Source organism: Macrobrachium rosenbergii, chromosome 35 (genome assembly GCF_040412425.1).
Source record: "Macrobrachium rosenbergii isolate ZJJX-2024 chromosome 35, ASM4041242v1, whole genome shotgun sequence".
Taxonomy (NCBI): domain Eukaryota; kingdom Metazoa; phylum Arthropoda; class Malacostraca; order Decapoda; family Palaemonidae; genus Macrobrachium; species Macrobrachium rosenbergii.
The window spans coordinates 3,854,815-3,873,040 of record NC_089775.1 but is presented as its reverse complement, the minus strand read 5'-3'; the positions used below and the strand labels follow the sequence as shown (position 1 = coordinate 3,873,040).

The 18,226-nt window shown below is 38.9% G+C and overlaps 1 protein-coding gene across 8 annotated transcripts in view; it reads left to right on the top strand.

The window, feature by feature from the left end:
- Positions 1–1,179: 1,179 nt before the first annotated feature.
- Sra-1 (Cytoplasmic FMR1-interacting protein Sra-1) overlaps positions 1,180–18,226 on the top strand; it is a 38,536-nt gene continuing 21,489 nt past the window's right edge. For 2 of the 8 annotated variants that reach the window (XM_067134193.1, XM_067134192.1), the window contains exons 1-12: positions 5,504–5,629; positions 7,270–7,486; positions 7,720–7,899; positions 8,319–8,500; positions 10,433–10,578; positions 10,978–11,162; positions 11,290–11,493; positions 11,770–11,964; positions 12,704–12,918; positions 13,762–13,892; positions 14,090–14,260; positions 14,499–14,581. In XM_067134193.1, coding sequence (XP_066990294.1) covers positions 7,277–7,486; positions 7,720–7,899; positions 8,319–8,500; positions 10,433–10,578; positions 10,978–11,162; positions 11,290–11,493; positions 11,770–11,964; positions 12,704–12,918; positions 13,762–13,892; positions 14,090–14,260; positions 14,499–14,581 — 1,902 coding nt within the window. In that variant the 5' untranslated portion in view covers positions 5,504–5,629; positions 7,270–7,276. Of the gene's footprint in view, positions 1,217–1,442; positions 2,708–2,825; positions 3,207–3,403; positions 3,549–3,875; positions 4,029–5,499; positions 5,630–7,269; positions 7,487–7,719; positions 7,900–8,318; positions 8,501–10,432; positions 10,579–10,977; positions 11,163–11,289; positions 11,494–11,769; positions 11,965–12,703; positions 12,919–13,761; positions 13,893–14,089; positions 14,261–14,498; positions 14,582–18,226 lie in introns of those variants that run through there. The other 6 variants (XM_067134190.1, XM_067134189.1, XM_067134186.1 and 3 more) reach the window with 6 other exon arrangements.

The window sequence follows — 18,226 nt, the reverse complement described above, 5'->3', positions numbered from 1 at the left end:
TTTTAATATTTATTCTTCCCCCAGAAAAATAATCAGAAAAAACAAAATAAAAATAAATACTTTAATATGTATTCTTTCCCATCCAAAAAATTAGAAAAAATAAAAAATAAATAAAATAAAAAGAAAGATTTCAATATTTATTCTTTCCCTTCAAAAAAATTTGAAAAAATAAAAAATAAATAAGATAAAAAGAAAGATTTAATATTTATTCTTCCCAAAAAAATAATCAGAAAAAATAAAAATAAATAAAATAAGAATAAATATTTTAATATTTATTCTTCCATTCCCAAAAAATCAGAAAAATAAAAAATAAATAAAATAAAAAGAAAGATTTTAATATTTATTCTTCCCCTCCAAAAAAATCAGAAAAATCGAAAATAAATTTAATAATTATTTTTCCCTTCCCCAAAAAATCAGAAAAAATAAAAATTAAAGAAAATAAAAAGAAAGATTTTAATATTTATTCTCCCCTCCAAAAAAACAGAAAAAATTAAAAATAAATCAAATAAAAAATAAATATTTTAATATTTATTCTTCCCCTCCAAAAAAATCAGAAACGATCGAAAATAAAAAAAAATAAAAAAAAGAAAGTTTGGCTCCAACTCAGGAAATGACTCAACTTTTGGGCTAAATTGTCCACTTCGGGAGCGTGAAACGCCACTGGAGCGACGCATTTTGTTTCAATCGATCAGTAAAGTGTTGAAGAATTCACTTTTAATGAGTGGGATTCTGAGTATAAGGACTTATACCTTAAAATTGTTTTTAAATGTAAAAAATTAGTTTTTAATTTCCTTATTTTATATTTTTATGACTTTGTTGGAGTAAGTATTGATTCAAACGAGAGAGAGAGAGAGAGAGAGAGAGAGAGAGAGAGAGAGAGAGAGAGAGAGAGAGAGAGAGAGAGAGAGAGAGAGAGAGAGAGAGAGAGAGAAAAGGAAAGGTAAAAGACTTTTATAGAGAGAGAGAGAGAGAGAGAAAGATAGGTAAGAGAATATATATATATATATATATATATATATATATATATATATATATATATATATATATATATATATATATATATATATAGAGAGAGAGAGAGAGAGAGAGAGAGAGAGAGAGAGAGAGAGAGAGAGAGAGAGAGATATATAAAACAAGTAAAAGATTATTTTAATCGCAAGACGTTTCCTGATTAGATAAGACACAGTCCTCAGTCAAACCTCAGTCTGGTGTAAGCGTAAGATGTCACCACTTTCACGCTAATTTATCACAATTTCCTATTCCCTCTTCGTTCGAAAACCGGTAGAAATACATCGAAATACATCGTCGATGTTTACTTCACCCTTTCGAGGCCGAGTGAACCCCGGAATATATTTATTTTTGTGAAAATTGAAGAGAAAAACGTCGTGGTCATTTTGGGCCGAGTGTTGACAAACCCAGTTCTGAGAAGTTAGTGGTATCCTAATCTTTCCCCGATTTCGGCCCGCTTTGAGTGGCCCCCGAGTGACATACGAGTGCAACATGAGTGAATTATGCTTCAGTGAAAGGCTTTAGACTCCTGCTGTGGACCTGTGAACTCTGGCCAGCCAAAACAGACGTAGCTTTGTGGGCACAAACAAAATAGTCTTGTCGCCATTTCTGGGTTGTGATCTGTAGACGTGACCGCGAATATAATCAACAATAATTCAACTTACCTGCTGTATTTTATATTACTTTATACAATTCTGTACAATAACTCAATCTCTTTGTTGTGTTTTACTTTATTTTTTATATCATTGTTGTTTATTCATCGATTTTACAGTGAAAAACAAATGTTTTATGTCGTGAATGTGGCTACACATCCTGTAAGGTGTGGTCTTGTGTATGTGCAAACCGGATGTCTGTCTGTAAACAAATTTGCATAGACATTTTATTATATAAAATATTCTTGCTTAAAAACTACTTATATGAATATACTAAAAGACATTTTTTGTATATCATAACACAAACAAATATGCCCACAAATTTTGGTTATTTTAACCAGTGATTTCAAAGACTGCCTCACTTTTTGACAAAATGGCCACAGCAAAGTCTGTGTTCTGTGTCTGTGTGTGTGTCTGTGTGAAGATAGAAAAAGGTTCTTTGATGTGGTCTCAACATGTAGTGAGAATGGGAGATAATAGGTAGGTGAGGGACACTAACATTCATTGATACATTACAGATATCGGCGTTAATGAGAAACGATACACCCCAAAGGGAGAAACATTACTGACGAAAGCGAATCAGGTCTACAGTCATGGACCGGCATGGCTTCGGGAACCTCCCGCCTCCACCCCCGCCTCCTCTGGAGGACTATGACCTACCCCCGCCCCCCTCCCCTCCGAAGGACTACGACCCTCCAGAGCCACTACCTCCCCCTCCCCCTCCGATAGACTACGAAATGGACCACCCTCCCCCTCCCCCGCCAATGCCCCTGCTGGATTACGGAGCGGATCTGCCGGATTACAGAGTGGATCCGGGTCCCCCGCCTCCGATGATGATGCCTCCGCTGGACTGCGGAGGGGAGCTGCCCTTGCCTCCTTCTCCTCCACACCTGGGAGCCTATTACCCAGAGGGGCTCCCCGTGCCGGCTGTTCCTTCTCCAGACTACGCTTACCCGCATGTTTCTTCCTCTCTTCTTCTTCGGGTTTTCCTCGGGCTCAGTCGTCGCCCAGGCCGGGGGTGTCATCTTCGCGGGGATCCCTCCAGAGTGAGTCATCTTCGTGAGGTCTTCATAAATGTGAAATATTTATTATTATTATTATTATTATTATTATTATTATTATTATTATTATTATTATTATTGTTGTTGTTGTTCCTTCCCGAAGGCATCGACAATGACTACGATAGCATCAGCAGCCGCCACTCCGCTCGCTCTTCCCTCGCGCACTTCTCCTCTTCGGCTCCCTCGAGGCCGGCCTCCTCTTCCTCGGCTGCCTTCCGCAGGATGTCTGAGGTCACCGTTTCCTCCTCGAGGCATTCTTTAAGTGCCTCCTCCCCGGGGCGCAGGCTTTCGGAGACGTCGATGGGACCCTCGAAGTCTGCCCCCACCACCTCCACAATAAGGACCCGTAGGGCATCTTCGGCTTCGCTGAATGCCTACAGGCAGCAGGGATACGCCCTTCAGGAGGTCCCGCAGGCCGGGAGTGTGTATGGGACGATCAGCCGCGCCGCCAGGAGGCCGACGCCCTTGCAGGAATACTCTTCAGGTAAGTAGAGCACTCCTTACAGAAGCAAGATGTGAGATCAATCCCACCAACAAGAATGAGGGAAAATGTTCCTCCCAACCTAATAATCTTTAGAATATCAACCTCTCCTTACAAACACAAGACCCGGGATCAATCCCACCAACAAGAGTGAGGGGAAAATATTCCTCCTAACCTAATGACAGCATCCTCGTTTGCAGCCGAAGCCTACGGAACTATCCGACGGGGGAACGTGATCCACCGCACGTCTGCCGTGATGGAAGTGGACGAGATGTACTACAACATGCAGATGCCAACGAACAGAGAGATCATGGACATCCGAGATATGAAATGGGAGAGTCAGGGGTAAGACGACTCTCGTTTTTGTTTGGACCGAGACACCTCTGTGGTCCTAACTTATAGGTTAAGCCAAAGGATGTCTCGTTTTCTTTTGGACCGAGACACCTATGAGGTCATAACTTACAGGGGGCGCTGATGGTACAATAATCCAATTTTCGTTTGAAACGTGACATCTTTAAACTTACTCGCACGCTCGTTGTCTCTCCATTTTCTTTCGGACCAAGACAACATTCGGCTCGTAACTTACAGAGCGAGCCGATGGTACAATAATCCCATTCTCGTTTGAAATGTGATGTCTTTAAGCTTACCAACTTACTCGTTGTTTACCCGCAGGAGCAGTTCGTGTTCCGGACAAAGCGGCTCGCCATCTCTGACCTCGATTGGGACAGGAACTGGCCCGGTGAGAATGATCCCCATGCAACAGCTGGTCGATCCAGAGCATCTGTCGAAGCTGAGGCCAGTGCCGGGGTTCGTGTGTCAAGACGGGTGAGTCTTTTGTCTATATTTTGGCTGGGATTATGAAAGGGTAGTTGTGCTAGGTGACTTGAATGGTCTTTTGCTTTCTTATCTGTCCAACTTCTTCAAATTTACCTTGTTCTTAATATATATATATATATATATATATATATATATATATATATATATATAATATATACAATATATATATATATATATATATATATATATATATATATATATATATATATATATATATATATATATATATATATATATATATATATATATATATATATATATATATATATATATATATATATATAATATATATATATATATATATATATATATATATATATATATATATATATATATATATATATATATATATATATATATATATATATATATATATATATATATTTCTTAGTCATATATCGTGTAAAGCACTCAACTAGTCACTGTGTATATATATATATATATATATATATATATATATATATATATATATATATATATATATATATATATATATATAATTCATAATTCTAAAGGTGTACATATAATCATGTCAATTTTAGAATGATTTTCAATAATAATGTTTAAACAGCAATCATTCACTAAAAAAATTATAGGAAATACCATTTTACTCTTATATATCCTAAAACCACCTAATTATACCTTTATAAATATAAGATTAGTTCTAACGATTATATATTATTGTATATTAAACACAATCATACGCAATTGATTATATTTAATACATATTTATGACTCATGTGACAGCGATGCGCATTTGACAGTTCATTTGTTTACGTCAATTGACTCTTCATAGATGGCTTAATATAATTCTAAACCGCGTCTACGGTTGAATATTCTTGCTCGCGGCGTCGCATTTAAAGTGGTCTTAATGGATTTTCCGGAGGAGAAAGACGTTCATTGATTGATTGATTGATTGATTGATAGAGAGAGAGAGAGAGAGAGAGAGAGAGAGAGAGAGAGAGAGAGAGAGAGAGAGAGAGAGAGAGAGAGAGAGAGAGAGAGAGAGAGAGAGAGTGCTGGAAAGTGTTCTTGATCAAAATTGTATGTTTGTTAGATAGATAAGTAGATAGGTAGATAAATAGATAGATAGATAGATAGATAGATAGATAGATAGATAGATAGATAGATAGATAGACAGATGCAAGAGAGATAATTAAAGAGAAAAAGATAGAAAGGGAGAAAAGAGAGAGAGAGAGGAAATACACTAAATGCATGTCGGAAACTGTCACCGTTTCTGGGCCGTTTCGTGTGTAGATAAAAGATAAAACATACAGAGAGAAAAAGATAAAGAGAGAGAGAGAGAGAGAGAGAGAGAGAGAGAGAGAGAGAGAGAGAGAGAGAGAGAGAGAGAGAGAGAGAGAGAGAGAGAAGAGAGAGAGAGAGAGATTAAATAAACGAAATCAAAACCTAAAGAAGAAGAAGACGAATCCGCCATCTAGACTTTTCTCTCAGATCTGTTTGTTTACAAAGTAGGGGCTGGGCCGAGAGTGACCTCGTCCCCCCATTATGTGAAATCAAGTGTTATTTTAGCCACTTTAACCGAACGTAAGTGCCCTCAAAGTGTCGCAGGGAAGCGGAACTTCGCGGCAAGTGTCTTCTGGCGTTCAAAGTGTTGAAATAAGTTGAACAATTTAGGAGATATGGGGGAAAGTTTACGTGTCCCCTTTGGGTGAAGGGGGGGGATGGCTATGCCAGTAATCGGAAGTAGCGTTGGTTAGAATACAGTTATTTTATTTATACTTTGACATATTTACTATAAATTAAACATTATTTGATAGAATTACATTAAATTCTTGCCATACAGACGAAGTAGTATTTAAAATAGGCCACTGTTAAGTTTAATGGCCGTTAGACCACCGTACGTTAGGCTTTCTAATCTCGGTCGTAATATATTGAAGACTTTTAAGCTGAATTCCTCTCAAAATCTCGTATAGAAATTAAATAAATTCATTATAGGCGCCTTTAAACCATTATAGTTGTTAGGCAACGGTAGCCACTAGCGGATCCAGAAAAATTTCATGGCACCAAGTTTCATAATATATATATATATATATATATATATATATATATATATATATATATATATATATATATATATATATAAATATATATATAAATATATATAAATATATATATATACATATTTTTTCTTTAATCGATTTTGTTATTTTTTCCCATTTTTATATTTGTTATTATCAAAATCTTTAATATTATTTTTTATTATTTTTCATGGGGGCACATGCCCTGGTGCCCCCCCTCCCCGCTGGATCCGCTAGTGATGATAGCCTAACAAAGCCTAGATTAGGCTGTCAAAGAATAGCCTGGCTGGAGGTACCTTCGAACTACAGGGGTTTGTATATTAATAATACTATGTAGGTTTATGTAGCGCTACTTTAGAATAGTGTAGTTTGTACATAATTCAGTGTATTTTAGGCTATTGTACATATACAGCACTCATTGGGTCCTAAGTTAGGCTAGATGTAACATAGGCTAGGCCTGCAAGCTTGTGATGTCAGTATACAGTGTTTGGTATTATTTTATAAGTTGCCAGTACGCTATAAGAAATTGTAACCTACCTTTTTTAAAAGAGCTCGTCATTCTCGTTATTTTGAACCCCATAAACACAATGCCCAAATGATAAATAAAAAAATTGATTAAATTATAATTTATAAGGTAAGACATTACCCCACCCTCCATAGCTAATACAGCAAATTTGTAATCAGGAAGTACCCCTAAGTTACATTAGGTTGGTATCTTTATGTTCTTTTAGTGCCCTATCATTTCCCAGCCAATTTTGCATGAAAACCCAAAATGGTTTGTCATGCAAAAATGGGTGACTGGAGTCTTAATGGGAACTTATAAAATTTTACCTTGAGTTCTAACTTAGGTGGGTCACAATGTACAAGCCTTCAAGGGTAGTCATTGTTGGTTTGTGTTAGGCTACTCATAGCATATGAGCTTTTGAGGGCAGTCTGTTGGCTAATTCTTATTGCCCACATGGATAGCCATGTAGAAAGTACCGAGCCATGTTCATGTCATGAAGGAATTTCAGTCGTGCATGAGGGCTTATATGTGAATAAAGTAATGTCTTAACTTTCAGGCAAAGACAGTAGCCCTGAAATACCCTGATACTGAGAGAAGTTTCTTGTGCTAGGCTACACCATGTCAAATGATTTCCCCGAATGCTACCCCAATGCTTGACGTCAAATAATTTGTTGCTTTCCAGAGTCAGGATGGCAGCTGAACGCGTTACGATCTCGGATGCCCTCAGTAATGTGGACGTCCTGGATGACTTGCCACTCCCTGACCAGCAGCCGGTCATTGAGGCCCAGGCTTGCTCCGTCGTTTACATGGCCAATTTCGACACCAACTTTGAAGATCGGATGGCCTATGTTACCGGAGTAGCAAAATATATGGAAGAAGCTGCAACACATGCTGAACTAGTAAGCTTTTTTTTTTTTTATTAGTTATTGTAGTTTTATTATAAACTTTTTGTTTCCCACATTTAGAAATTTATTCTTACAGTGTATTTTGCATCATGTTTCCTTGTTCTTTCATAACTTTGATTCGTACAATATATATCCTTCTTAATACTCTAATTTCAATGATTTTGCAATGCATTTCCTTGTTCTTTCATTGCATCTTGTACCTAATCAATACATGAATCTCCCAACAGAACAAACTCTTGGAAGAAGGAGAACAGCATGCTGTAATGCTGTACACGTGGCGCTGCTGTTCCCGTGCAATTCCCCAACCAAAATCTAATGAGCAGCCAAACCGTGTCGAGATTTATGAGAAGACCGTCAAGGTCCTCTCGGATGAGGTGAAGAAGCTGACGAAATTTATGAACTTCCAGGTGAGGATTTTTGTAAATTCAGTATATATTGTTTTATATTGATAAATGTTGAAGCTATAATGTTAAAGGGCAGGTTAAAAGCAAAATTATTCTGGTAAAAAGTATGAGAACAAGAAAAATGTTAAGTATGTACAGACTTTGATATGTCCTTCGCACAACCCCCTGGGGAACAATGTGAGGGAGTTAGCTGGACTCATGTGGGCACCAGAAGAGTTATAAGACCTAAACCTACTTTGAAGGAAGGACATGAATGGCACAATTTCACAGAGGCCCTTTATGTTGTGTTGGGTTAGGGTCAGTGATGACTCATAGATTAAGCAGGAAGAATCTTCAGTTATTCTGCAAAGGTATAGCTTTTGTGTAACACATTACGCCTGCAATCATGGGCTGAAAAATCACTCACGACTGTTTATTTGCAGCGCAAAGCAATTGACGTCTTCTGCAACCAAGTGAAACGTCTGTGCCACCAGGAGAAGAGGAAGGACTTCGTGTCAGAAGCTTACCTGCTCACGCTCGGGAAGTTTATCAACATGTTTGCCGTCCTGGATGAACTGAAAAACATGAAATCCAGTGTGAAAAACGATTACTCCACGTACAGACGGTAAGGGCCTTTTTGTCTTAGTTTGTTATCACAAATTGGCTGTGATGTGTTGATGCAAAAGATTTGTGATACAGGGTTTGTTTGCAAGGGAGAGAGAAGAATTTTGATATGGATGTACTGGTGAAGATGCAACAAGATTTGTGTATGGCTGGAGTGCTAGAAGTAAAGAATGTGTTTTGTTTCAGGTCTAGCTAATTTTTATCCAGTACTGCAATAACTGATTCCATCACTTTGTAGTATGCTTGTGTTCTTGTAATGAGGCACTTTGACCTTCTAAGGTCTTCATGGAAGTTTCCAACCTGTTTTTCAGCCTGCGATCTCAGGCGCCACGAAATCACCGGACCATTTAAGTATCTATTACATTCGCTAGTTGTAGGAACGAGTGGTACAGTTCCAAGGACAGTTTGAGCAATGATTTTTCACTGGTTCTTAGGAATCCTAACAATCGCAGCTGATTTTTTTTTAGGAATTATTTCTAGGCTAATCCTGTTGTTCAAATATTGTCGCCATTAACTGTATGTATGGTTGATTGATTGAATGTTTCTCCAGTATCAAATCTAATCGACAGCAAGTTGATGAGTTTGCAACTGTGTTGGTTAATCATACTTAAACGTTTATGAGACATTGATGATTACTTATCATAACTTTAGCTTAGATCCAGTGTGGTAGTCTTTTGAAGTTGCTGGGTTTTGCATAATGACATAGCATGGTAGAATATAGCATTCACAAAGTGAGGTTTGTCTTCTTGAAAGCTCACTTTTATCCATATTTAGTCTGAGTTTCTGAGTGTTCTTACTATAATTGGGGAATAATTATGGTTACTAAAGTAGTTAAGTTTCACTATTCGACATTCTGATTACAGTAAACCCCCCATATTCGCGTTCTCACGATTCACGGACTCACGCATTCGCTTTACTCTGTGGAACATATCTACCCATTATTCGTGGAAAATTTGCCCATTCGCGGTATTTTTCATTGAGAAATATTCACTAATTACTGTATTTTCATATATTCATGAATGAATGCACTTTTTGTGATAAAACTATTAAAATACTCGGGCATAATCATTTTTACAGGGTTTTTCTTGTTTTAAACTATCAAAATGGGCAGTTCTAAGTGTTTTTAGAGGAGTTTTAAGTATTCGCGGATTTTAGCTATTCGGCGGGGGGACGGTGGGGTGCGGTATGCATCCCCGCAAATATGGAGGGTTCATTGTTTAATATATTTTTGATTACTGAACGAATTTCATTTGTAATGCATCCTGATTATTAAAGATTTTTGTATATCAAACATCCTGCTATGAAAATAGAACAGGTAGATTGGCAAATCATCTGGCCATGCCTTGCCATGTTGACAGTGGAAACTTTCAGTTTTTTTTTTTCGAGCTTGATCTAGAAAAGAGCTCGAGGTTTGTGTATCCCAGTGGCCTTTGCTCTCGAAAAAAGAACAGAATTCAGTCAGAAAACTTACAATAGGGACACTGGTGATGAGTAACGAAGACTCTTATAGGGCTCAGTTTAAGAGATTTCTTGAATCACCTCGAAAAAACCTTGCAGAGAGTCATCATAATCATATAGCTGATGAATAACAAAGTCTGATAAGTTTGTGTGCTATATTTACATCATTGACTGCCTGAAAGGCATTCAGGAGTTTCACACTTTACAGGGTTGGAAGACCTCTGGCACTGAAGTAGGAATAAGTTTGAAGTTCCAGTTGTTATTGTCAGAATAAGAAGGTAACATAAAAAAATATACACAAAATCTGAATAAATAGGGCACTGTCATGTTCTACTGTGTCAACTATTCAAGTGTTCCTCATCACTTGCGAATTATTTTATGTCGGGGACTGAGCGTATGCCGTTGGTATTGATAAACCAAAGTAACAATTTCTGTCCTTGTTAGCATGTTTTAACTTTTTGACTTCACCCCTCAGAGCTGCTCAATTTCTGAAGGTGATGAGCGACACGCAGTCCCTACAGGAGTCCCAGAACCTCTCCATGTTCCTGGCAACGCAGAACAAGATCCGCGACAACCTGAAGGAGAAGTTAACGGCAATACCATCGTACGAAGACCTCCTTTGTAAGTAGTGTGTAAGCCTTCGCATTTTCTTGCATTTTTGAAGTTTGCCTAGAGCTCACATGATGTCATTTTCCTGCATTAGAGTAATCCAGTCATTAAATATTTCATCATCATCATGTTTTATGTTTTTTGCCTCAAATTTTGTCTTTGATTGGTTGTTCGCTTTTTAGATTTCCAGTTTATTAGTTCCTCAAGTTTACGTTTATCGAAAGAATCACTGTTGACCAGTCGTAGGGAAACGTTTTTAGACTTTGCAGTCTATTCAAGATAATAACTTTTGCCCAATCTTCTTGGTTTACAAGTACTTTGATTGATAGGCAGGATGATCGCAGAGGAATGCTTCGTATCTGGAGAAATTAAAGCATCGACAACAGCTAATGCTTTTCAACAACATTCTAGGTGATGTGGTGAACATCAGCGTACACATGTTTGAGAATCGGATGTACCTCACGCCCAAGGAGAAACAGATGCTGGTGAAGGTAATGGGATTCGGCCTCTTCCTGATCGACTCGGAGATCTGCAACATCAATAAACTGGACCAGAAGAAGAAGATTAAGATAGACAAGATCGACAAAATATTCAAGGTGAGAAGTCGAGAGGTTTCGTCGTAAATTTATCGAGAACGCTCAGCTAATTTATGCTTGTAATCTCGCTTAAGAAACGGTTAATCTTTGTCTGTTTGTCGCTAATAATCTCTTTTGTTTCCTGCAGAACCTAGAGGTTGTCCCACTCTTCGGCGACATGCAAATCGCACCTTTCAACTACATCAAGAGGAGCAAGAACTTCGACGCGAAGATGTGGCCGTTGTGCAGTGCCACATCCATTAGCCCTCAAGCGGACCTAATGTGCCACTTACCTCGGATCAGAGAAGAACACATCAAGTATATTTCGGATTTGGCGAGATACAGCAATGAGGTTTGCATAGTCGGGTGTTTGTTTATGTTATAAGCTTAAGCAGGGGCTTGGTTGTACAGTAAGTGAACGGACTTAGCATTAGGTGCTGTCCTACTCTGTTGCACAGATGAATATTTAGATAAAAATGGATGGGTGGCTGGATAGTAGGAATACCATATTGTATAATGATCTTACATTCTTAAGGAACAGGCCAAAACAGACCACTTGTATGTCTAGTCATGGCAGATTAAGAGAATTGCCATTTCCAGCATGATTCTAATCATATCCTCTTCGCAGGTTATAACAACATACAAAGAAACAGCCCGCACTGACTCCGAGAATAAAGACATAGCCGATTTGGCCCTCCGCGGTCTGCAGCTGCTGAGTGAGTGGACGAGCGTCGTGACGGAGCTCTATTCCTGGAAGCTGTTGCATCCGACAGACCACCACTCCAACAATCAGTGTCCTGCTGATGCGGAGGAATACGAGAGGGTGAGTTCAGGTGCCGTGTGCTGCGGTTGATTAACTTCGAACAAACCTTCAGTCAGACCAGAATGACTGCTAACGTGGCTGTCATTAGCTATGTTGCCAAACTTTTCCTGACTTGTAAGACGACTACAAGTCCATTGATTCAGGGTTCTTTAATCTGGTCACAAAATCCTACTTATCCCTCCTACGGGCTTTCCAAAAGAAAGAGACCATGCCAGGACAAGGCCGACTTAATTTGCAATCTTTGAGGAACCAGTTACAATTTTTTTTATTGCACTGTATAATTTGTTTTCATCAGTGAGTCTGGGCTAGATATTGGGCATTTGTATAATTCATTTAGATGATTAGAAACTAAATCATCCTTGTCCTACACTGTTATCACAACAGTTAATGTATGATTTCAAATTTTTATACACTGTAATTTTTTCTGGTATAAGTCATCCTTTAATCGTCATCAAATCTCATTTCTCTCTCTCATTTTACGTCTTCAGCGTTAGAAACGCACAACAGTAGTGTCAAGCTGCTTACCCTCTTTGATCTGGTACAAGGAAGATATGGCAATGTTTCCGCCACATCTGCATTACATCCCAACTCAGGTCGAAGGGTCGCGAATCAAATCTGGGAAAAGCAGCAACGTCGAAAGCACAATACATGTTCGTAGTAGTCACTTTGGTCTGACCGTAGTCTGTCCATTTTACGTTCCTGTACTAAAACCGGTTACGAATTTTCACGAATTTTCCAGGCCACGCGTTACAACTACACGGACGAGGAGAAGTTCGCCCTCATTGAAGTCATAGCCATGATCAAGGGTCTGCAAGTCCTGATGGCGAGGATGGAGACGGTCTTCCTGGACTCCATCAGGCGCAACATATACCAGGAGATGCAGGACTTTGTGCAGCTCATTCTTCGGGACCCTCTCAGAAAGGCCATCAAGAACAAGAAGGAACTGCTCAGGACGTACGCATCCACCTTGCCGTGCCTTTCTTAGACACGCTCTCTGTATATACAGGAGTTATATTATTTTGATTATTGCAGTATAATTATTGTTATTATTATAGTGTAGTATTATTCAGAAGATGGACCCTAGTCGTATGGAACAAGCCCACGAAATGTCCCATTGACTTGAGATTCAAACCCCCAAAAGAATATGTTGCTCTTTGGGAAGTAAGAAAAGGTAAAGGAAAATACAGAAAGATGCCACTTATTAAAAAGGAAAACTTAATTAATAAATAGATAAAAATGCATTAAAATGTAAAGAGAACAGCATTAGGGTATTAATGCATTGCATCTTTGCTTGAACTTTAGAAGCTGCAACAGCACAAAGTTTAGAACATTAGAAGTTCCAATTATAGTTGTTGTGAGATTGACAGGCCACTGCCCACAGATTTCTCTCTCAGATGATGTAATGCCGTGAGTCTCGTCAGGAAGTCAGTAACCTTAGGTTACTGGTTTCCATAGATTAAATGTTGTAAGAAGAGATTACCTAGTGCCACAAGGCTGCCAGAATTAAAGAGGGAATCCTTAAATCAGATGAATTAGTGGTTTGTTAAAGTGTTGGGGTAATGTAAGGGATATTAGTAAACTAAACCAACCTAAAATTTAAAGGCTCAGTTGTGGCTGTTCCTAAATATTTCCTCAAGGGAGTATGGAGTGGGAGATGACGATGCAGTCGTCAAAAACTTGCGGAAACAATGCATTTAAACCAAGTGATTTTTTATCATTAGGCTTAATGCGTTAATGAAGGTTTTTGTTTAGACCTGCGGCACATCAGAGTTCTAACAGTCTTTGCCTCATTTGCAGCATACTGGTGTCAGTACGAGAGACGAGTGCGGACTGGATTAAGGGTGCAGAGCCCCCGGACGATCCGGCGCTGAAGGGCAAGAAAGACCCAGACAACGGCTTTGAAATCAAGGTGCTTCGCAGAAACGTCGGTGAGTCTCCTTCGTGATATGAAGGCCAAGTCTAGGGCAGCTTGCTGTTTACCCGTTTTTAAATGAAATGATTAAAGAACCCATATTTTGGGAACTCCTTAGGACCTGAGAGGTCTGGTTCATATTTCAGTTGAGTCATCTTGCATTCCAAGTTCATCTTAAAGACCATGCTTCCAGTGTCTCTCTGTCTCTCTCAGGTCCCTCTTCGACGCAGCTGTACATGGTCAGGACAATGTTGGAGTCGCTGATCTCGGACAAATCCGGCGGCAAGAAGACCTTGCGCAAGGAACTTGACGGCCAGCATTTGTGTCAGATCGACGAGTTCCACAAGACGTCGTTCTTCTGGACCTACCTTATCAATTTTAGCGGTGAGTGCTTTACAAGTCGGGAAAATTAAAGAGTGAAAGATAGAGTGTCGCAAGATTTATGGAATTGGTTACGAAGGTTGCTAGTGATCAAAGATAGCAAAATTGTCGCAAAATCGTCATTATCACCTCTTGTTTGTTCCCACTCAGCTCATATGTAAACTTCTTGTTCCCCCTCTTCCTTAATTCCGCAAGAAGAATCTAAGTGAAATTAAGTAAAACGTGTTTGTTTTGCCGACAGAGACCCTTCAGTATTGCTGCGACCTCTCCCAGCTCTGGTACCGAGAATTCTACCTGGAGATGACGATGGGAAGGAGAATACAAGTAAGTGGGCCGTCGCTCTCTGTTCTGTAGGCTAGTCCTTCGATGTATTGTTGCATTTCTATCTCTAGCGTTAAGATTCGTCGTAGTAGTTTTCACGATGGTTTTTCATGTTACTGTTACAACTGATAAAGAAATTGAATACTCACTACCACACTATTTCCAGTTCTTATCTTCAACATGTTTAACGAGTTTGTTCCAGTAGATGAATGGCTGTCTTGGGTTAAATTTCGATGTTGGACTATTTGTACCGTCATTATGCTTTGTAGAGCATATTTCCAACTGTCATCTCTATCATATGTGTGTGTGTGTGCATCAATAGAACATGTGTAGGATTAATAATTCGTATGTGTTTCTTGAATATATATATGTAGGTCTAATCAAAGATTTTTTCACCAGATCACATATTCACCTCTTGTTCTATACGCTGCCCCAAACCCCCTCCTTTTCGTTATGTTCAAGTGCAAAACTTATGTCATGTTTGTTATCTCTGATCAAAGAAGAGGTTTCCTCTTTAGATTACCCAAACAAACCTTGGGCAAAAGTTTCGTCTCTGTTTCGCGAGGGAATTCATTGTAAACCGATGGCTCAATGTAAGTTCGTTGAGATCTTAAACTGTCTTTCCTCTCCCGTCATGCTGTGCAATTTATTTTCTGCTTCTGTTGCCTACCACTCTTAATGTTTTGTTCCTCTTCTTCATCTTATTGTTCCCAGGAATCCTGCTAATTCCCTGTTACTTGACAGGCCTCAGCGTTCTATAAAACAGCATTTAATATCTACTGTACTTCTTTCCTAAAATCAGTTGCTCTCATCAGGAAGTACCTAGCAACTTTCCTCCAGCAAAATTAAGACAAACATTTGTCCAAGGTGTGATTTGATTCGGGCATTTTCTCCATTCCAAGACTCTTTTGTGCCGTTTGGTTTTTGCAATACAGTATAACCTTACATCTCTTGCTACAGTGCACGAATACTTTCAGTTTATGGATTTTTAAGATATTCTTAAAATTCAACTGGAAAGCCTTGAAATTATTCTTAAAACTCAACTTGAAAGGCTTGAAATTTCTTATATGATTACCCTCAACAATCACTTTGTGTGTGTTGTTTTTAGGTGTTATGTCAGAAGGATGACAGTTGCATTGGCCTACATTTTATTTATGTCCCTCTCCCTGCATTCCCATGACAAAGACCTGTGTGTTCCCCTCTCCCGTAATCCTGCATTATTAGAATGTTTGGTGGCACTGCGCATTGACAATGTCGTTACACGAGCTGTGATGAGAACGTCTCTTCTCGAGGTCTGTAGAATGGAAATATAATCTTGTCTGTGTGCTGGGTTGCTGGAGTGATTGGTGGATGATAATATCTTCTCACCCTAATGCTGTGTGTATCTTGCATTGATGTGTTAGATATCTTGCTCGAGGAGCATTTGTTTGCGAGCGATGTTTTTGGACCAAGAGTAGTTGATGAAGAAATGTACTCAACTTGAGTCTCGGACGTTAAAGTATTTTATTGAAATGTGAGCTTGGATACTTGCTGGTCTTAGATTCTTGAATAAAATCTGTTAAGCAAAGCTGTAGACAGTACACCTCTGGAACAATGTATCTCATATTGAAATGTGAGAACGAAACTAGCTCATTAACTCTTATAGATGTAATCTTGGGAAAAACTCACAGATTTACACCTGCAGACATCTTTGCACATTAGTCATGTGTTTTAACAGCTGTAGAGCTCTGAAAACATCTGTAATGAATTTGTCCAGATTTTATTGAATCGTCCTAACATTAATTTAAAAAAAATTAGTGGAAAGTCAGTGTCCATATTATGATAGACACACAGTACTAGTACCATTTCTGGGTATGTACATGCATTCTTGGATCAGAAAAAGAGGGGAGGTCATTCCCCACTTTGTAACTTATGACATACCTGACTATGTAGTCTAATGAAACATGGCCTTGAAACAGTAGATGCAGAAGCAGCAGGTCTTCCGAAGAGGACCTTTAAGAAGACCAAAAAAATCATGGCTAAAGGGAATAGATGAAGATGAAGATGCCTCATGTCACGTCTAATCCCTCAGAGGAAAAGGGACATGAAAGGGTTTATAATTATCATTTTTTGTCTCAACAACAAAAGCCTTGTCTTGAGTGGTGTCGTATGTTTAGCAGACAAGGAATGAGCTAATTTAGAGTCCTTCCCAGTCCTGTTTGGTTGTAGGAAAAATGATTTAGTGAAATAAACTGTTCTTCAGGTGTCTCTGTCCACACAAAATTCGAAGTTTTGTATGTTGGTAATCGTGAAACTTACTCGAAGATTTTCAGATCAGCTTAGCAGTTGGAATGAATGAGTTTTAGTAACCCTTTTTCTAGATCTGAAATCTTTGCAGGTGACTCCTGAGACAACTTGGCTCACAGTTGCAATAAAACAGTCGTTTAGGTTCATGAAGGACTTGTGAAGACGTCTCGACTCCTATTCCACCTCCATGTTTGTTTTATGACTGTACCCTGGAACCTTGTCTTTGTTTTCCTCAAAGGAAACTCTTGTATTGGCTAATTTTACCTCTTCTTTCGATCTGGGTAATCTTACGTGTCATTTAAGATTGATTTCTGTAGGCTGTCGTTACAGTTTAAGAAACACACTAATGATCTTCTGTATTTGCAGCAATTATGAATTGAAAATCAGAGAAACATCTCTTCCCTCCTTAGAGCCTTTCTTTGAAACCTTTCTCTGTACCTTCCCTCGCAAATTCCCTCTCACGTTTGATAATACGTTTGTAGCTGTTAAGATTTTGTGTAGCCTTTAAGTTGTAGGTTAAATTTAGTTTAAGCGGTCCGAGGCGACGAGAGAGAGTTCAACAGGTGTGACTTGGAAGAGGTGATGAGTTTAACTGGGCTTGATGCGAGAATAGTCTGTGGCCAAGAAGTGTTTTTGGAAGACTGTGTTTCAGAGGAGAGAGCACGAATGGAGTTAGCCGGTTCCTTGAACAAGCTCGCGCAAGGCAGCGTTTTTCCCCCTCCGAGAATATGTAGTTTTGTGGTTTTAAAAATTCATTTTCAATAGTTTGGAGATTTTTCGTAGCCAATTTCAGTTCCGATTGAGTGATTTGCTTTCGTCATTCATCCCCTTTTTTACCCGTCAAACCTCTTTGTTCTCGTTAACCCCCGTTAGGCTAAGTTAAGTACCGTAGATGTTTTACCGAGTTGTCAACCCTCATCCCCTTTTATGGTTCCATTTGATTAATCTTTGTTTTCTCTTTAAGAATGCCTGGGCATGCAGCTTTAATCAGAATGACCGGAGGAAAAACAGAACATTAACCGACTGTTATGGCTTTCAGTACGTCAAGCTTGGCAGATCTTGTCATGAGAGTATATATATAGTCTTTAGTTGTCTCGCTTCATTTTCCTTTTGTGTACTACATTTCCGTGGCTTCTGTTTGTAAACGTCCACCCTGCTTCCACTCCCTTCCGGCTTTTATTAAATGCTTGCTTGGACAGTTGATAACAAAGATAACAAAGACCTCGCCCGAATACAGCTCGGTTTTGGAGCGACGGCTCGTCCGAGGGATGACGCTAAGTTTGAGTGATTTTTGGTGGTGAGAGATTTGGCTGGAGAAATGGAGGTGTGCTTGAGGCCGGGAGACGCAGTATGTTTTGCTGT